This window comes from Etheostoma spectabile, chromosome 20, assembly GCF_008692095.1.
Source record: "Etheostoma spectabile isolate EspeVRDwgs_2016 chromosome 20, UIUC_Espe_1.0, whole genome shotgun sequence".
In the NCBI taxonomy this organism is placed as follows: domain Eukaryota; kingdom Metazoa; phylum Chordata; class Actinopteri; order Perciformes; family Percidae; genus Etheostoma; species Etheostoma spectabile.
The window spans coordinates 18,363,904-18,384,803 of NC_045752.1; the positions used below are offsets into that span (position 1 = coordinate 18,363,904).

At 40.1% G+C, this 20,900-nt stretch overlaps 1 protein-coding gene across 1 annotated transcript in view; it reads right to left on the bottom strand.

Annotated features, from left to right (window-relative positions):
* pxdn (peroxidasin) overlaps positions 1-20,900 on the bottom strand; it is a 68,724-nt gene that overhangs the window by 11,497 nt on the left and 36,327 nt on the right. Inside the window, 4 exon segments of the mRNA XM_032500479.1 lie at positions 452-1,458; positions 4,686-4,843; positions 7,382-7,490; positions 20,824-20,900. The exon segment at positions 20,824-20,900 is cut by the window's right edge and continues 5 nt beyond it. Of these exon segments, the coding sequence (XP_032356370.1) occupies positions 452-1,458; positions 4,686-4,843; positions 7,382-7,490; positions 20,824-20,900 (1,351 nt within the window).

The window sequence follows — 20,900 nt, forward strand, 5'->3', positions numbered from 1 at the left end:
AAGAAAGGGAATTGAAACATCTTTCTAATTATCTTTTTGGTTCTTAATGTTTATTTGTATAGTGACAAGTAAGCTTAGGTTGTAAATGCTGTGGCATGTGGAACACCAAATGCTAAAGCATTTATAACTTAAGTTAATTTGCCATGCCTGTCCCTAGATGGGCCTTTAAAATACATAAAACTCAACAACAAATATATAAAAGACACTAATTCAACAATATATGCATACATTAAAATGCAAAACTTAGAATGCAACAAAAAATACAGACAACTAAGTAAGGAATTCTGTTTCTCCAAATAAGGATGTATGTTAGGGCACCTTATCATTGCTACTATAGTATCAGTATATTATGGAATTATGGACGTTTTGACCGTTGAAATAATTAAAAGAACAGATGTTAAAAAAAAGAACAGAAAATCCAAGAAACATTAAGCAAGACGATAGCTGTTACCTTTGGCAACCAGTGACTGTAGGTGATGTGCTGCATCTGGGCCCCCACTATCTTCCTAGCCTCGTGGTAGATAGTGTCCCCGTCCCAGTGGGGGTTAAGTCTCAGTAGCTCTGTAGCTATGCGGTTGTGTTCCCTGAACCACACCGTGTGCATCGAGGTCAGACCAAGCTGCTCATTGGCACGGTGATCCCCAGCTAAGAAACATGGAATTGGACTCTCATTTTCATCCCTCATACACTCAGTGGGTGGGCCAGTAGCAAATGGCAGAAGTGGCTTCCCTGTTCGCTGAATGATACCTTGCCGGAGCAGGCCCCTTTGGCTGGCCAAATCGCGAATTTCCTCAGATTCATGGCGTGAGCTTCCGTAGACATTTGACGCATCGATGTAAGAGGTTAGCTGATTTATTTGCTCTCTTGGGTATACACTGTTCATGAGAAGAGAAGTCATCCCGCTGCCGCATACAGGGCTGGATCGGACAAAGAACATGCAGCGGGTGCCACTTCGCAGTTGCCGTGGGTCATTCGGTGGGAACTGGATTGGGAAGCATGGCGGGTCATTGCTGCAGGCCTGAGTACACAGCTGGCCGTCGGAGAAACGTGACTGGCTGAGGGCTACCACTGTGGAGTCCAAGTCGTGGTCTAGGAACTGACCCCACTGCATCAGCATGTGAGTGTAGCGCTCATCAGGAGTGATAGTCTCTGTTCCAATCATGGAGGTGGAAACCAACCTCGGCAGAGGTAGCCTGTATCCATTATGCAGCTGCTCAGTAGCACCCCTCGGCAGGTTAAATCCATTATCATACACTGACTTCAGGAGTCGTTCAAAGGCAGTGAGTGAGGCGCCCCACATAGGGTGCTGCAGGTTGTTGCAGGTCCCATCATGGCTGCGGTACTTCTGGTGGAAACAAATGTCAGAGCAGTTGTTGAAGCGACGGTGGGCTGTGCAGCCTGACAGGTTGGCAATCACATCCAGAAAGTGAGGGGACACCAGGTCATTGTAGCGGAACGCTGGGAAAAGCAACACAAATTCAACATATGCGGAGGCTAGATAAATGTTAAAGACTTAAGATTTCTGACAATGAATTCATATACGACTTGCATATATTTGAAATAAAGTACAACATTATTCAAACCATCAATTAGGTTATGCAGTAACTTAGTGTATGTTTATATGATTTACATATAATTCAAATATTTTTTTATAGTAGACAGAGCAGAGAGCAGAAAGGACCTCCTGTCCCAAGGGCACAAGTTTCAGTATTTCACTAACCTGCCCTGGCTTGCTTTGCTATGTGAGAGCTCCACTGTGCAGCATCACTGTGTCTGTGTGTTATGGTTATGCGAGAAAAAGTGTTAAGTGTGTCAACCTCAATGAGGGTTAGGTGAGACTTCCTGTCTAAATGGCAAAACCTGCTACCAGCTTCTAACCCCCAAGTCTCTCACTTTACACACATTGTGTGTGTGTGTGTGTAGAGAATGTGGGACCCAGTGGTGTTGCCCTCTCAGATAAAATAGAGATACAATAAAAAACAACATGGTTGTTTTTGCTGACGCGCGGAAAACTCACTGTTAGCTTGGTTTGGGGCCAGTGCAACAATGAACACTTGGTTGTTTGCACAAGTAATAAAAACACTGTCTCTCTTGTTTGTTTTTTTAACAGTGTCTTTCGCCTTCCTCCAACACTGTCCTCTCGTTTTTCTTTATAAATCTAGTCTAATGCTTGTTCTTTAATTCAGGTGAAATTTTCTAAAGCACCACATATGAGACACTATTTCCCGAAATGCCGTCTCTGGACACAACCAGCAAATTTGACTATTGTACTTAAATTTAACCCTCCATTACAATGAGTACTTTAAAGCACCATGAATCAATGCATATATAATGCAAATAAATACAGATGTTTATGCATATAAACTTACAAATCATCCCATGCTCTCCCAATCTCCTAACACATATGCTTAATTGAGACAATATGTACACCAACACACACACCATCTTAAAAAATGTGTCCTGTGCTTGGCAGTGATAAGTGTTGTGTGGTGTGACATAGCTAATAAAACGGTTTACAGGCTCCTCGTCAACTGCTCCATGATTATGTCTCTACGCCTTGGGTCATGCATAAGAGAAAATAGCATACAGATGGCCTATACACAGCCAAATGTTGCTCACAATGACATGGTAATTCACAGAGAGGTTGAGAATTGAATCAATGGTTGCTTTGGAAACTGGATGGAATATTACTTACTGAATCCACAGTGAGACTTTAGTAGAATGTTGTATTTTCCATCCATCCATTAGCTACATCTGCTTATCCTCAAGGGTTGCAGAAAATTGAAATTTGTCAAAACTAATAATACTAAGACAAACAATAAATATGCACAGTATGTGCTGTATGCATACATCTGTATTAGGATGATGTGTAACAGTGTGTGGGTCCATTAATCTGTACGTAGTACAGTGCAACCCAGACATTTAATTGAATTACACGCCTTTTATTGGCCATTGACTGTAGCTTTCCTTGCCTACTGCCTTTTTAAATCTTACCTGACGAGAGAGAGCGGTACAAATGTAAACACTGTTTAAACTTTTGAAAGAGGAAAACTATATAGTGTGAGTATGGATCTGCATTATGACCGGAGAGATTTAAATATGTTGGACATCAAAAGGCTGCTGAGCTATTTACCATATGTGCAGTGCTTGTATGGGCGAGTAAATAGACTAAGGCGCTAATTCACAAAGAATGGATTGCAGACAGCACCATGAATTACACGTCACTTGCAACCGCTATCTGCCCCGTCTCAAGGTCGGATTCACAAGAGATACTGTGCTAATGATATTACAGCGCAAACATGCCAGTAAAGTTTCGCAGCTGAGTGTAATTTGCCTTTTTTGTGTCTGTTTACAATTATCCATGTGAGTATAAATGTTGCCTTTGCGCCAAGAACAAAATTGGCAGAAGAATGGCAGAGAGAAAAAGAAATGTTGAGACTGCGAGCTACAGGTCCTGACTGTTGAGGTGCAGAGGCATTCCTCAAAACTGCAGGCAAGGAATTTAAACGTGACAGAAAAAACTAATTTGTGAATTTATATCGCAATCTGTAAGAGCTGTTGGTGTTTTGAAATATCCAGGAGATAAAGCCCAGGAGCACTGATACGCTATTTGCTTGGCAGCGCATTTTGAGGTGCTTTTCAACCTTCATGAGTGGTTTGAAAATTACAAGGTTTCTTTTTGTCTCAGTTGTGCAGATTTAGCACCCGCAAAAGCAGCCTTTTGTGAATTTTCCCCTTAATGTGCTTCTGAACTTAGGTCTGGATCAGCATCTTACATCGGTCCATATGAAGGATGATGTGCTCACTTACTGATACACTGAAGTGCGTTTGAACTGTAATGCAACTAGGTCAGAAAAAAAGTGTGTAAAGTACAAAGTCAGTGACTATGAATCTTTGAACTGAATGACGAGATTCCAATCAGCAAAGTCATTTGTGATTTCCACTTATATTGTCAGGAGCAACTTGAGTCTACAGAAAAGACAAAAACCATTTTTCTTGATGATATCAGACTCATTCAAATGCAAACCCATTAATTCTTTCCTCCAAGCATTAAGCTGTTGGTGGTTATTTCCCATGCTAAAAGTATGAATGCAGAATAATTGACAGAAATCAAGTGCCAAAGGCAACACCAGTACACCAGAGAACAGACTCTCATGGGCCCTCCGAAGTTATTCACACCCTGACAGAAAGCAACGGTACTTGGCTTTCTCCAGCTACAAAGCACTCACACACAAGATGCCTGTGATGCAATATCAATATTACTATATAGTAAATGATGTAATAAAGAAAGCAGGTTAAACAACCTATTTTTTATTATTAGAAGGTCAATGCCTTCTCAATGTTCAATCCTCAATGTCTGTGGTTGCCAATGTTTGGTTTGTGTAGAAAAAATGAGTCAGTGTTATACACTAAGTCAAAGTGTGATTTTAATTATATTTTTATATGTTTTTTAATATTATTATTAATATCACGAGCATCCACAATCTAAGGAAAACCTAATATGGAGTTTGATAATTTCAAAGAATTATGTAAATAACAACGTCACAGTCACTACTTAGAGTTATTAAGTTGCTAGTCAACATTTATGGTAAAATAAGCACATAATGATGGAAAGTAACAAAAGGTACAACAGCCTGGTCGGCCCCTTTCAGTAGCAGTACAGAATATTCCGTTCCAAGACTCACCAGTGCCGTTGGTGTCAACCATGAGACCCTGGTTGACATGGTTCTGGATCAGCAGAAGAGTCTGCTCGAAGATCTCCCCGGCACGCGCCTGCTCCACTGTGTAGGGGTCACGTGGATACCGGAAGAGAGCTAGCAACTCTCCTGGGGTGCGAGGCTGACTGGAGGGATGACGGATAGAGAGATGGTGTAAGGGAGTGGGGAGAGAACAAAAGCATGATGGAGATACAATGGATATTATGTTATATGTAGAGACATTTGTTTATCAAATGATGTTCCTTAGGGTACATTTTTTCTTCTTTTTTCCCCAAATGTAGGAAAAGCAGGCCGAGCTTTCTCTGACACCCTAGAAAATGTCTTGGCTACACCAAGAGAAATGTTCAAACCAGAAGAAGGCTAAAACATGCACACTTTGTAATTTCACTCATGAGTTAGATCTTTATATATCATCACTAAATTTGCGTGCCTGACTGTGTGTTGTGCCTGCTTTCACTCCCTATTGAAGTCTACTTGACTACTTTACCCGTACCTTAATAAAATACATTTTTTTAACACGCGTTCATTTTGGCTTCACTGGCAAACCATTAACACACGTGCCAGATCCACAGGTGTTCAGACCAAAATGAAAAACCTACATTGTCTCATATGGCAGGCACATTTGGAGTATGACATAATGCATGTATTAGCTAAGTTACTATTGTAACATGAACACTTCATTTGACATTTTAATGGGTTTAAAACATTTTTGGCAAAAATCTGTTGAGTTACGCAGCTTTTTATTGGAATTCCATTACAGCAGCAACACACTCCAAATGAAAATATTTTTTAGTGAACATAGAAGATACATGTAGAATATACAACATATTAAATATATAATGATTTTAATTATGCATCATATTATAGTGCAACCGTTTTATGTGCCCCCCACAAGCAATTGCGGCCATTCCAGTCGATGCTTGATATTTAACCAACAGCGTCACGGCGCGTCCCAGAAGCATGCGTGAAGCACTTTCCGTTCTGTTATAGATACGCAGAAGATCTATTTTCTAGCAAACCACGGGCTTTTTTCAGGACACCACCAGAAAAGAGAAGGCATGGAGTTTAGTTTAGTTTAGTTAATAAACACACGATTGTTCTGTAAATTACTTGTAGAGACAATAAAAACTTAGCTTCTGAGACGCTCCTGGTGTGGTATGGCGGAGGACGGAACAAAACAGCGCGCAGCCAGAATGCAGCACAGACGCGCCTGGTGGAGAATCCGGGTGAGCAGCAATACAGCCTATGTGCTTTGTGATCAGAGTAACAAGTGCTACTAGCTTTTCTACTGATACACTCTCTTTCTATAATGTCATTCTGGTTTCTCGTTATTTCCAAAGCATGATTTAAGACCCCGGTGCCATCAGCCAAGGAGGAGGCTGCCTCTTGATCTGTGATAGTCATTAAACAGAGCTGGAAATCCCCTCACCTCAATTCAGGTTACCAATATGTGTTTATGTATGCGTTTCTCTTTTTCATGTGTTTCTATGAGTTTGTGCACTGTATTTGTGCATGCATGTGTGGGCAGAGTGCATGCCAAGGAAAACATAGCTGCTAACCACATCATTCAACAGGAACATGGAAACACTTATAAGCTATACTGAAACCACCTACATCTCTAACAGTGACAGAGTGCAAAGAAAACTCCACCGGATAAAAAAAGACTTCAAGACCGAATCATTTCTTTTATCATTTTGGAAATGATTATGTTGATGCTCCGATGAAAAAGACATTGATAAATATATAATGAAAAGCTGTTAAGTAGCAATCACAAATATTGACCGCAGCTGTCAGACTAAATGGCTGTCAGTTCTGCGCCCTGAGGAACCATTTCTATTTGGAGCTTTCTGATCTGAAATGGGAAAGAGCAGCAGTGCTAGCAACCCTTCTTAATGGCCACACTCTTTCCATGAAGGCTCTGACTCAGACTAACGAACATGCAAGTCATGTGCCAAGATGATGTGAGTCAAGCCATTTGTATTCTAACTTTGACCCCATGAGCTTGTAGCTCTGGACTGAGTCTGGATAGGGCAAAATAGTTCAAATGTAAAAGAACTAATGACATTAAGTTGTTGCAGATTAGGCTCCTATTATTTGTTTATAAATAATTTAATTTTTAATTTAAATTTATTTAAAGAAATAAAAAGAAATAAGATGTGCTATTGTATATGAGCGCTCATTTAAATTTAAAAAGTATTTTATTTGGAACTGCATGAAGTTGTAGACTTAGCGGCTTTTAAAAGTAAGCCTAAGCAAATGCACTGACTGTACACAACCTCTTCTCCCTAGCAGATGTAGAGTTGGAGAGAACATATATTGCAAATCAGAACATCATGACACTGTAAATACTAGCCTCTTCATATATTTGGTAAAACGCCCAAATACTGTTCTCAGCTAATTACAAGTCTTGACATTATTTTACAAATATTGTGGAATCAGAGTGTGAAATGTGAATATTAAGCACAATCTTAATTTGCACTGCAATTTTATTATAAGATTACACATGTCGGCCATAATAAGTGAAGCCATCATTTTAATACTATTCCTTACCGTGAACACATAATGAACAGCGTAGCGTACTGATCCAATCATTTTAGGAACTTAAGTGTAAAGACCTACAATGGGAGCCACTCTGTGTGTTTTTTGTGTGAGTTTGCTCTTACCCATCAAAGAGACGTCTCCTTGTTGACTCAATAGCACTGTCCACATTACGGATGGCTAGCTCTATGGACGTGCTCACAAAGGTGTCCCCCTCTCTGCTGACTGCAGGAACTGTTGTCACACAGAGACACACAGGCTGATTAGAACCAAGTTGAATTAAGTTAAGATCTAATCAAAAAAAGTTTGCACTTGCAACTTTATTGGGGCATATGCAACAGTAATATAACTAACAAAAAAGCAGAAAATGTATTTTCTACTTTCTCACTTAGTGTTTTGGTCATTTAAATGTTAAGTAAAATATTTTTTTTAAGTATTTATGCTATTTACACAATGCATTTAAAAGATAAAAACAAAGGTTGGAAAATAGAGCTCAGATTCCTGTAAGTAACTGAACTTGTGGCTGTAAGTGACTGAAATGTGTGTTCACTCAAGTTGGAGTGAACATTTCTGGCATAATTCTTCATCCTAGTGGTGCAACACCACACCACACACACACACACACACACCACACACACACCCACACACACACACACACACACACACACACCACACACACACACACACATACCCTTTTTATATACCTCGTGGGATCCAATGACAGGCAGCAGCCTGATGGGATCCACCCTTTCTAGAGGGTCTAGAAACATGATTTTAACTGTAAATTTTTTATAATTTTTTGTTAACACAAAAATCACTTCAAATATCAAACACTCTCAAATAAATTTTAGACCTGAATTTTGTTCCCCCCTGGGGACTAGACCTGAGTTTTTGTCCGTCCTGGGGACCAGTCATGTTATGTGTATTGGCAAACAATCAACAGCACTGTTGGGCTCTACACAATACATGACAAGCATTCTGTTAGATGGAAACCACACATTAGAGTAGATTCTTTCATATCCAAACTTTAAACAAGCTGATTTCACTGGTATGCTTTGTTTTACTGTCCGTTTACTTAGTATGATTGAACACATAGCAAATCAAATCATTTCTAAATTAAATACTGGTTGTCATCAGCTCCAATGACAAACACGAGACCTGCTTTACAAAGCTGCTTTTACTGTATGATGTTTTTTAACATATTTTCACAAAATCTTCAAACAGCATTTGCATTTATTTACTTTTTTATTAACCCAGTTACACCCTACAAGACCGTTCTGCTGCTCTAATTGAACTTACAAGAAGCTAACTTTGGAAAGCCCTAATGTGGTGAAGGACCAGGAAGCCGGGTGTGTTGCTGTATTACACTTCACGTAGCACTTACAAGAGTCATGTTGATGTTAAAACTCTTCGCCCCCCCCGTTCCTGCCGCTCAGTGGGAAGATGCATGAAGGATTTACTGGAAGACGGCACTTGTTCTTGTGTGTTGGTACATGCAACTCTTTGCATTTGTTGTGACTTTTTTTATTCTACATTTATCTTTGGAACCAAGCAAACCAGTCTTTCGGCTACTGTCTCTGCTCCACTGAGGACAACTGTCTCTTTCCTCTGCTTCTCTGAAACAATCTGTCCAAAAATCACCTAGTTGGTTGCATCAGCACCAAAGTCCAGAGCCCAGATGGTGTGTCAGCCCTGTAAGGAATACTTTCCTCGCTAAATGACCATTTGTATATCAATAACTCTGGTGGAATCGGCAAAGTAAACTGTGTTGTTGTCTGCTCAGTTCCTATCAAACTTTACTATTTATGACACTCAGCTATGAGAAGCTGCACAGGTGCACTACTCATGAGTGGAAAGGGCTGAAAACGGCATTATGTAGGAAGCACAGATCTACAACTGGATGTGGAGACTTGGACGTAGCGTCAAGATTATACTAGCTCGCGAGCATAAAGAAACCATTATATTTTCACAAGCGTGGATATTACTCTTCATGCCCTAATTCCCCCAATGGAGAGTTGTAAAGGTAGCTATTAGTACGAAACCAAACGGGGAGAGGCAAGAATGGCTCCTGTGTATAAAAACAAGGCAGGAAGCACCCAGAGCAGCACAATGGCATAAGAACGTTTGCTTTATGAGCACTGGAGGGAAACTCGCTCTAAAAGGTCCACTTATCATTAAGTATATAAGTATATAAGGACAGAACAGGTATTCTGCCTGGACACCAACTCTGGGCTTCCTGTAACCATAGCTGTCAACCAATGGGTAAACTAGGGAGCTCCATGTGGGGGAGAGGGCCTTGAAAGTGACTAATCACAAGAGGGTCAGCGCTGATTCTATGCAACACTAGGAGTAACACGATATACAAATTGGAATTTTGCAAGTGAAGTATTTAGTAACTTTATTGTAGCGTGGGCATATTGACAGTACCACTGTGAAGTCCATCTACACATCAGATACGTTTAGCCATCATGACTACACTCCTTTGACAGAGAAGTCGCCGCAAACTCAGCCTGTACGGCCGTGGAAGGAGACAGACATCTTGTTATTTGTAATTGCTTCGGTGAGGTCTTACTACGGCAACACACTCCGTTTCCCATGTACTTTACCAGATTGGACTTCTGCCAATGACCAACTCCTCTTCTTTGGGTTTCTATAGAACAGACAAAAAAGACAGTTAGGACTAGTAAGGTGATGTTAAGATTATTTATACCCATTGATATTAGCAAATGTTTAACTTTTACATATCCTAAAGTGAATATCTGCACACAAGTCAAAGCCTGTAAAAAATAAAAACAGCCTGGTAACCTAATTTTCTGTAGTGTCAGATTTACTGACTAATGTGTGAAATGTTAAGCTGTCGCTGCTTAGTGGCTGACAACAGAAACGAATAACACAAGCACTGACTACATTTACAGGGATTAAAATGAATTTATTTTTTTACTTTTAAGGTACAAGAAAATGCAAACAGCGGAGTAAAGGGGGGATTCCAGGGGCATTCTAGGAGGTTCAGGGCTTAGCCCGGACCTAGAACCCTAATTTACCTAAACTGAAGCAATGCCAAACAGGACTGGCGTGCCCAGCTCGTTAAGAGCCAGTGCATGATTATTTTAGCTGCCCATTTTGTAGATCTTGGTTAAATAGAACCAACATTTGACCTAATCTAAACTGGTCTGGCAACCCAAAGGCCAAACACTTCATTTCCTGTATTCTGGTGAATTGCTATTTTTAACTTGTTTTGAATCAATGTTGCTGAAATATCTTTATGTAAAGGACCACAGCGATTACAATCCACATATAAACATATGGAATATATTGCAGTAATATTCTCAGGCCTACTATATTGTTCAACTATTGTCTCTTTTATTTTTCTAATTATATGTGTGCCAGCACACTTAAAAAACCGAAACTTGGCAAAATACAAGAACACAAAAAGCATCACAATCCACAGCATGTGCACCCACAGAGCATCATTACTGAAGCACAATGAAATAAGGCAACTTATGATTTTGGGGGTTGACATAGGCTATTATATATATATATATATATAGTCTGGTTTCACAATTGTCAGTCAACTTTTAAAAATACATTCGGGGCTGACGCCGCATCTGGCCTACACTCACACATAGAGCTCACAATCGGTCATTCGCTAAAACTTTCCAACAGACTGGCCGGCCGTATCACTGTCTTGATTGCGTCACTTTAATCCAAAAACCTTCTTTAGTCCTCCAGTGTTTTTTAAGCGAGTCTATGAGACGAGCTGTCACTGATGAGACACAGGAAGTTCTCAAAAACACTATGTCTGTAAACATTAAACATCACAGTCCAGTCATTCAACAGACCTATTTGTAATTGTCTTACAAAAATAAAAAGTGATACAGATACAGCCCCCCCCCTCACCCCCCCATTCTTTTCTCATTGGATTTGCATCAATCTCCAATATGGCATTTCTAAAAGCAAATTAACGGAAATCCATCGTAGCAGTGGGGAAGTTTAATCCCTGAATTTACTTATCCCTTAGTTCCCAGGTTATCAACTGTTGTGTTGTCTCTCAGTGGCAGATACCACGCTTACAGTGTCAGGTAACACACCGGCCAGTACCTAACGTTACTGTCAAGGAAACAGACAAAACTACTGCTGAGTCAATTTTAAAATGTGCTACTCAGTTTCAACTCACCCAAGGTGTATTTTTACTACTTAAAGAACTACTTATTGTACTTCTTCTTAGAAACCAAAGGCTCACACGCCTGTGGTTATAATTAGCAGAAGGCTAACCTATTAGCACCATTTTCTCTCAATCTCTGAAATGAGGTGCTCCGTTTTATTCATATACAAACTTGAGTTCATGTTAATGTAACTATCTAGAGCCTTGAATATCAATATGTCATCAAGGGCTTACAAAGAAAACGGGACTGTCATTCTTCTAAAAAAAATCTAAAATTACAGCTATACAACAAGATTGGGATCATAATCCAGATGGCAATAATTGAAATTTACTAGTTCTCTTACAGGTTAGTGTATGGAAGGAGGGGCTGAGGGAGGAGCTCTAAGAACAGCAAGACGTGCATTAAGTTTATGAAATACTGTTTTAAGGTCCTGTCAAAATTATATATGAGAATATCAATGCAAAAATGGACAGTTAACTGCCAATAATTTACTATTGGCTGCTTTGTCAGTTATCTGTGTATTTATTCGCCCCTGTATAGACTGTAGTTTATCATCTTTGAGATAACACTCATAAAACTAACTACAAACATATTTTTAAAACAGGACCTATATTAATTGTTGGGTCTATATTCCACTGCATTTCATGTATGATACCTGTTGGGGCCACATCTGTCGTTTTTATTAGTGGATAATTTTACACAAAATTAGCTGCACATTTGGAGCAACAGTAGGCACATCTATGTTACGAAGGAAGGGTTGACCAGGAGTCCCAGTCTCTCTCATCTTAACCGCTGATGGATCTCTACCTTGTACAACATTCTTACTTCTGAATATATCGTATCACAACAATCAGACTAAACAAAACATCTCAGCAGCAAAACGCTGCAGTCTGAAGTGTCTGACACTCCCACTGAGCTTTCACCTTCCAACTCCTAGTGTTTAGTAGTTGTGTGTACAAAGGTACTTACCAAGGCGTGTGTGAGTCAGGTGTCATGGCTTCGTCTGTGGGTTACCTGTGGAAGCAGTTCAACACTACCAGGCTCATCAAGATCCGCTGTCCTCTGTTGGATCTTGAGGTTTCTATAAGAAAAATAGTTTATGAAATGAAAACAATGTAGGTTTCCACTGTGGAAAACGCAGAAAAGCAATATGGAGAAAGAAATTTCTGCAATAACTCCACCCACACTAATAAATCATATCCACTGTACAACAATTAACCAACGGTCACCTAATCTGAGAATGCAAACTAGACCGTCAGAAGAAATCCCAATGCTGTAGGTGAACCAGTCGAGCAGGCTCTACTTCAGTTCCTGGCATCTTGTGTTCTCAGCAGAGCTGCTGCATGTCAGAGTGTGTTCTAGTGGTGTGTGGTGGTCACTTTGAAACGGCCTTTAGTACTAGACTGGATTCCATACTTGCCAATCACCAATGTTGAGCATTGAGGGAAAAAGTATCATTTCCAGACTATTTTACTCCTTTAGTTTGTATAATAATGTTTAGCTGATTATGTTAATCAGGAATACTTTATGTTCATCCCTTAAGGAGAAAGGAGAATTATTATTTTACTCGTGATCTCCATAAATATGCGAATACTTTGATGAAACCCCCCCAAAACTGATCGGTGCAGCAACACTGAGTAGCTACAGCTACGTGCGCAAGCTTCAACTGAGCTAAAACGGAAATTACGGGGCAAGTTTTAGAGCCTTTGTGCCTCTTAACAGACACACAATGCAATTAATATGTCTTTACAACATAAACAATGCTGTACAACATAAACAATTAATATGTTTGTACACATGAACAATGCCCTTACGTAACATCCGATACGTGTTCAAAACAGACATTGTTTAAAAAAAGTCAATTTTATGGCAATGAATGAGCAGTGAATCAGATATAGGGTTTTTCCCTATCTCTTGGCTGTTGTCTATTCTTCATAGTGCATATATTTTTAAAAGTTGTCTATCTCCCCTTATCATGCTACTGGGTTACTGTTGACCTAATTTCCCAAAGACTAAAGATCTAAAGAGCCAGGGCCCTACCCTCCTACACCCCTTTTCTTTTTAAAAACTAAAACATTGAATAGACAGGTGAATTTTAATGTTGTATGAATTATTATTACCTATTGTATCACTTTAAAATTCCACCTTATTACCTGGCGTTGGTGTTGTAGTACTCCATGTTCAGGATAAAGATGCATTATGAGGCCCCTCAGGCGTTGGAGCGTTCCTTCAGCCTGACATAGGCTGCACTCTACCTGCAGGTGGTCAAACACAAACGTCATGTAACGTCTGCATCCCATTTTTCTTTACACATTTCATATGTCTAATTTGAAGGGTGCCCGTAGCCGCTCTACGTTAAATTTCATTGAGTACAAATACACAGGTTATGTTTGCAGCTTGTGGAGATTACAAAATGTCCATGCTTAAACCTATACAGAAAAAACTCTCCCTTCTTAAGAGATGGTAATAGAGATGATAAATTAGGCTTAATGACGTTTTATGGACTCTTATGATTCTGTTTACCTGCAGTTACTAACCAGGTTAAATGTGACCATTTACAAAACAGCCACACTGCGAGTTTTGATGAATGATGAAGCAGAGATCTTCAGAGGCATACCTCCTCAGATTTAAAATATCAGCAACCAGACTGAAACTTACACAAAGCAGCCTGTAGAAGTCTAATAAGTCTGTTTCCACCACTTCACATTTGACTGTTTGTTACATTCGAACACATGTTGCACTGAGTCTGTCTACCTACCCAGTCGTTTACCACAGCATCAAATTTAACCCTAGTCGAACCCTCGGTGTCTACATCTATATAGTGTAACTTATAAAAGTTGAGACCAGCCAGTAACGCAGCAAAAAGCATTACAAAACCAAAACATGATAAATACTAGCTTAAATTTTTAAAATTTGCTAGCTAACACTGTAACACTGCCCGTGAAAGCTAACTAGCTATTGTTAGCACTGGCAAACCATTAGCTAATATAATGAGCTCCAAAAGATAGACTGCAAACACGTTAACCACAGTGCTTAGTCTAATTAATAATGACTAAAACAGTGTTACATTACTTACCAACGTTGTTTTCCCTCGTTTCTCATCCATTAGTGTCTGTAGCCCCGTCTGTCTGTGCTGCTGCCAGTGTGTGCTCTGCTCGTTCCTACTAACTGCACGGCAGGTGGAGCCGCCCACTCAGCCACTCAGCCACCGTGTGGTGGGGGATGGGCATAGGTGAGGTGGGGACCGGGGGAGTCAGGAACAGTGTGTTCTAAGGGTCGGCAGCTGAATCCCGGTGACTGGACAGGAGGGAGGCAGGCCCAGGGTACCTGGGGACCGGGCAGTCGGAAAGGTGTATCCTCCCTTACCTCTTTGATTCACTGTGGGCTGGGTACATCTATTTTATGTATTGCTAAATTGTGTTCACTAAATTTAATTGTCCAAAAGAAAAATAGTTGTATACACTTTAAATATCCTAATTTTAGAGTTAATGGTTTTGCCAGAGTTTACATTTAGAAATTTTGAATTGAGCGGTGTTGCATTCAGCCCTGTTTTCTTATCAATTAAGCTTTAAACCATAGTAACTATTCATTACCTTATACCCAAAAGCCTCAAACAAAACTAATAAACTGATAGCTGGTGACACGAACGGAAGCCGTTCATCTCGCTGCCATGACAGAAATGTTCATTAATGTGCATTGTCCTAATCAAATAAATAAATAAATTAAAATAAATGACACAGAGCAGATTTTAAAATCAGCTATGTATTTCCACTATACTTAAAATATGCTCAGCACTTTTCCTTGATGCCAGACAACCGTTTACAATGAGGAACTGACACCGTTATCTCTGCTTTCTTCAAAGCCAATAGACTCTTTTGACAAAAACTGTAATTTTACATCACAAAACACTAGTCTCTAATCTCTGCCTCTATCGTTAGTTTGTTTTATTGTGTGGCTTTCTTAACTGTTAAGCAAAAGTAATGTGGTTATCTGTGCTAGCTGTTGGTAAAGGATAACGTGTCCTGTGCTGTGCTCCATAGCAACTGCCTTGATATGTGCAGGCAATCAGCCCTGGAGGGCCTATTTTTATTGTGGATATCACTATTATTTAAATATTAAATTAGAATGTGACTATAACTGTCATATTGCAAGACTGTCACCTGTAACCACCACCTCTCTTCTGTCATATTACAGTCTAATTGAGTCTGACCAACGTTACCCTGAGACATACAAGGCTGTTCATGTTGTTGCTACTGTCAGTTATACTGCTGCACCAGAACACTGCCTCGGGTCGTAAAGTCGGTGCTGGGGTAATAGGATCGGTGGGGTTCTGCTGGTTTGGGCAACTGGGCTGCAAGGCAGCTGCACAGGAGGTACTGGGACGAGGAGCAGGCCCGTGAGACACCATGGAGCTTGCCCTTATTGACTGCTGCTCCTAAACAGTGACATTGAGGTTGCAAAGTTTAACAACCAGGAGTCTGTGCATGACAGAGAGGACAAAATCTGGAGAAATAAAACTAAAACTGTGAAAAATCTTGAACTAGAGTTATAGTATAGAAACTTGCAGCTAGCTGACAGCAGCTACATGTACCTGTCTCTATCAGCTAACGAATGTTAGCCACTAAGTTACTGGATGCAACTTGCAAGTAAGGTTATTGCTGGCATTAACAGATTTATTACAAATAAATCTCACTGCGAGAGAAAGAGAACCAATAAAAGTGTGACTTCCACCAGTAGGCTCCAGTACAGGCAGGCTGTGTACAGCAACCAAGTTTACTGATCAGGAGGGACACCGCTCTCTCTTACTGGTGTTAGTGGGACAGACTGAGCAATTAAATGGGCATTGCAAGCTTAGAACCCAGCACAGTTCCACTGTACCATTTCTAGCAATGCTAACGTAATCCTCAGTTGCATAGGCTAGAGAAACACTGCTAACTGCAGACTCACTTTGTATAGGCTACAGAGCACTGCTACTGCAGCCTCACTTTGTATAGCCTAACAGAGCACTGCTAACTGCGACTCACTTTGTAGAGGCAACAGAGCACTGCTAACTGCAGAATCCCTTTGTATAGCCTAACAAGCACTGCTAACTGCAACTCATTTGTAGAGGCTAACAGAGCACTGCTAACTGCAGATCCCTTGTATAGCCTAACAGAGCACTGCTAACTGCGACTCACTTTGTATAGGCTAACAGAGCACTGCTAACTGCAGAATCCCTTTGTATAGCCTAACAGAGCACTGCTAACTGCAGACTCACTTTGTAGAGGCTAACAGAGCACTGCTAACTGCAGAATCCCTTTGTATAGCCCAACAGAGCACTGCTAACTGCAGACTCACTTTGTATAGGCTAACAGAGCACTGCTAACTGCAGAATCCCTTTGTATAGGCTAACAGAGCACTGCTAACTGCAGACTCACTTTGTATAGGCTAACAGAGCACTGCTAACTGCATAATCCCTTTGTATAGGCTAACAGAGCACTGCTTAATGCAAACTTACTTTGTATAGGCTAACAGAGCACTGCTAACTACAGACTCACTTTGTATAGGCTAACAGAGCACTGCTAACTGCATAATCCCTTTGTATAGGCTAACAGAGCACTGCTTAATGCAAACTTACTTTGTATAGGCTACCAGAGCACTGCAACCTGCAGACTCATTTGTATAGGCTAACAGAGCACTGCAACCTGCAGACTCATTTTGTATAGGCTAAGAGACCACTGTTAACTTAGCAGCCCCAGTTATTGTTTTTTCAGTGAGATCAATCAGTCAGTACTGGTATATTATGTCCTCCAGTTTCTTTCCCTCGGCTCTCAGATTACAGAGTTTCCTGGTGGACAGAAAGCTTTTCTTGTTGCTAAAGTAACTGTAAACTCTAGCTACCATCAGCTAGTTAGCTCAGTTAGCCATGCTGCCAGGATTGAGAGGTTGAAGCACCGGGGGAATGTTGGTGTTTTCCCTGCTAGCACATCCCGGTCGGAGGAAGAGGTTGTTAGGGCCAGGGCATGGGGGGAAATAAATGCTGGTGCAGAGAAAGAAACACTCATGTTATGCCAGAACCAGAGCCATGCATGCAAGCATCAGAACCGGGTTCAGAAGCCTCTCAGACGTCATGGCAGAGACTGGGAGACAGAAGAGAAGACACTGAGAAAGCTAAGAAGACAAACGGAGAGAGTGACCAAGCAAGGGTATATCTCTGACTATTTTATTGTTGTCGTTATATTATCTGCTGACAGTCGGTGAGTTGGCCTCTTACTGTTGACTAGTAAGAATTATATGCTGGTTTGGTTCTGTGTTTCACTGCTTTAGGTTTGGATTGAAAATTGGCTTAAGATATTAAGCATGACAAATAGTATATTATGTTGTTGTTATTATATATACAAAATATAACATATCATATAATAATATTGCTGTACATGTACAGATACAAGGAATATATGCTTAGCATTTAACCCATTCTAACTAGTTAGGAGTAGTTTGCAGCCGTAGTCTGCAGTCCCTCCTTACCCTGCCATCAGGCTGTGGCATTGGGACAAACCATGCGGGGGCCACACTGCTGTGAAAGGGCCACACTGCTGTGAAAGGGCCACACTGCTGGGAAAGGGCCACACTGCTGGGAAAGGGCCACACTGCTGGGAAAGGGCCACACTGCTGGGAAAGGGCCCTGAACGTCATTTATCAGAGTTTGGTTGGTCACCCTCTCCGTGACAGTCTGATCTGATCCATATCTTTATAATGGAGTAAACTGGAGATAATTGTTGCTAACTGAACTTTCAGTTTGAGTGGCCGTATCTATTAACTATATTTATGCTCTCAAGCTCAAATAAAATCTCACTATTTAATAAATTGGCTGTAAAAGTTTCAAACTACATTTCAGAGATGAGTGAAAGACAGGAATCTGCTCAGATGAGATCTTGATGAGTGCAACATAAACATGTTAATTTAAAGCAGCTGCGTCTATTGGAATTAGGATCCCTAAATACGAATTAAAACACTTAAAATAAAGTGTTATTACAAAATAAATGAACAAGACTTACCTTAAGATAACCTTATTGTAATATGATTTAAGTTGAGATTATAATAACATGTGACCCTCTGTATGGACCATGCTAAGGTTGCAGGGTTAAGGTGTAACACACATTTCTGCTCCGGGTAACACCGATCAGGTTTGGCATCGGCTCAACCAGACGTCCACACACGTAGGCCTGATCTCTTCCATCATCTTTAGCTGTGGAACTAATTTTTAAATGTGCACGTGGCACCTGGTCACCAAAATGAAACATTGGTTCATTTTAATTATTTATACCCCGTACACTTAACCAGTGTCCAAGTATCTACTATGTTAAAATGTTTTTTGATTTCTGCTCTCCTTTGAATTTCCTGGTAGTGTATCAATTATAGAGAAAAATAACTACTGTAATAAATAAAACATATAAACACATATGTATATGTGTATGTATACACATATGTGTAAGTAAACAAATATATAATAGTAATACCATATTAGAAATAATTGTTTATACTTAAAATTATGAATTGATATGCTTAGTGTTTTTTCAAAGAATAAAGCCTAAATACATATGTATATATGTATATATATATATACACATGTGTACACAAACAAATATAAAATAGTATCATATTAAAAATAATTTTTCATAATTATAATTATTAAGTATGTTTATAGTTTTTTTCAAAGATAAAACCTTTTCAAAGGACGTTTGATGATTAATGGTATTTTGGTAAACAAATTTAATAACATTAAATTTCTGATCACATTAAAGTGAATAGACCAAAGATATTCACAAAATATGAGTCTTATATGATATACACTTATACACTTTGTCAGGTGAAAGACCCACCAGTGCAGTTTCACACACTGTAATACCCCCTCTGACCACAGGGCCACAACACTTTGTGTGAAAATCTGACCGATGGGGACCATTTTTTTTTTTCAAGATTGCACCAGGGCTATCAGCAGCTGTTTCTATTGATCAATGCTTGTGCCTCTGGGACCGGTTTCGGTCCCACGGGAAAAACCGTTCCCCATGGGTTGAGTATATGTCAGGTCAGGGACCCACCAGATATAAGAACGAGTGCACACACACACACACACACACACACACACACACACACACACACACACACACACACACACACACACACACACACACACACACACACACACACACACACACACACACACACACACACCCAACACACACACACACCACACACACACACACACACACACACACACACACACACACACACACACACACACACACACACACACACAACACCACACAACCCACACCACACACACACAACACACACCACACCTTTTCCCCTACAAAGCCCTCTGCTGCTAGGAGCCAAACAAAGGAGTACCCTCTACCTACTTGTCCTGAGGCTGGGCGAACCATCATTAAACCACGACCACCTTAGCTTAAGGACACATACACTCAAAAAACTAAACCCAACCAAATTATGATTAATCAAAAAGAAAAATACAAAGATTATTCAAGTAGAACTAACAATAGCAACATAACAAAATGGAAACATAGCTATCCATAAACAGAGAGTACACTTTGGCAACTCACTTGTCTGATAGAAAACTGAACAAAACACTGACTAAGTACAGAGTGAAGCCAACCTGGCAGTGGAAGTAGGCAGACACAGACAGACCTGAATGTCCAGAGAGGAGAGCTTGTGTTCTTACTGCAGCCAGATAATGCAGCCAATATGAAAGTCTTAGAGACCAATATGTACAAACAATAATACAAATATTCTCAAAAGTTCCTCTATATATATGTAAATGTAAATATAAGCGACTTAGAGAGCCTTCCGGTCTCCGGAGAAGGGGACTGATGTAGAGTGGCAGCAATTCATGCAGCAGACTGTCATGGAGCATGTCTGTATTAATAAGCTTTGGCAAAATTGTCTTGCCTTCAATCTTGTCGATTAAAATAACTAAAATTGAAATTGAATTGAAATCAAGGATAATGGCTTTGACTGACATTGATTCCCCACATATGTGCCGCATGTATTTTATACATTGAGTGTGAGGTCAAGTGCTGTATTTTTATTCTGCAGCAAATTGGTGTCTTCTGCATACAAGATTTGTGTTAATGTGATATGATTTAACAAGAATAATAATTATACGTAACAACTTACCTCACAATTTAAGCTATACAATTATCAGATAATTTTATTTTCATTTAACAGCAGATTTACATTTTACAAAACACCATAGTTCACCTAAGGTTTTATCCCTCATGTGACTAAATTTGCTACAGCATTATAAGCAACATGTTCACCCGTTACCTGTTAATATGGTGTACTAACTGACCCTGTCCCTAAACCAGCAGAAGTGTTATGAGCTGCTGGCATCAATTGTGTTTTACCTGTGACGGTAAGCACCATGCTGGCAACCTGGTAGCCGATGGGATTGCGAGCGACACACTCGTAGCGTCCAGCATCA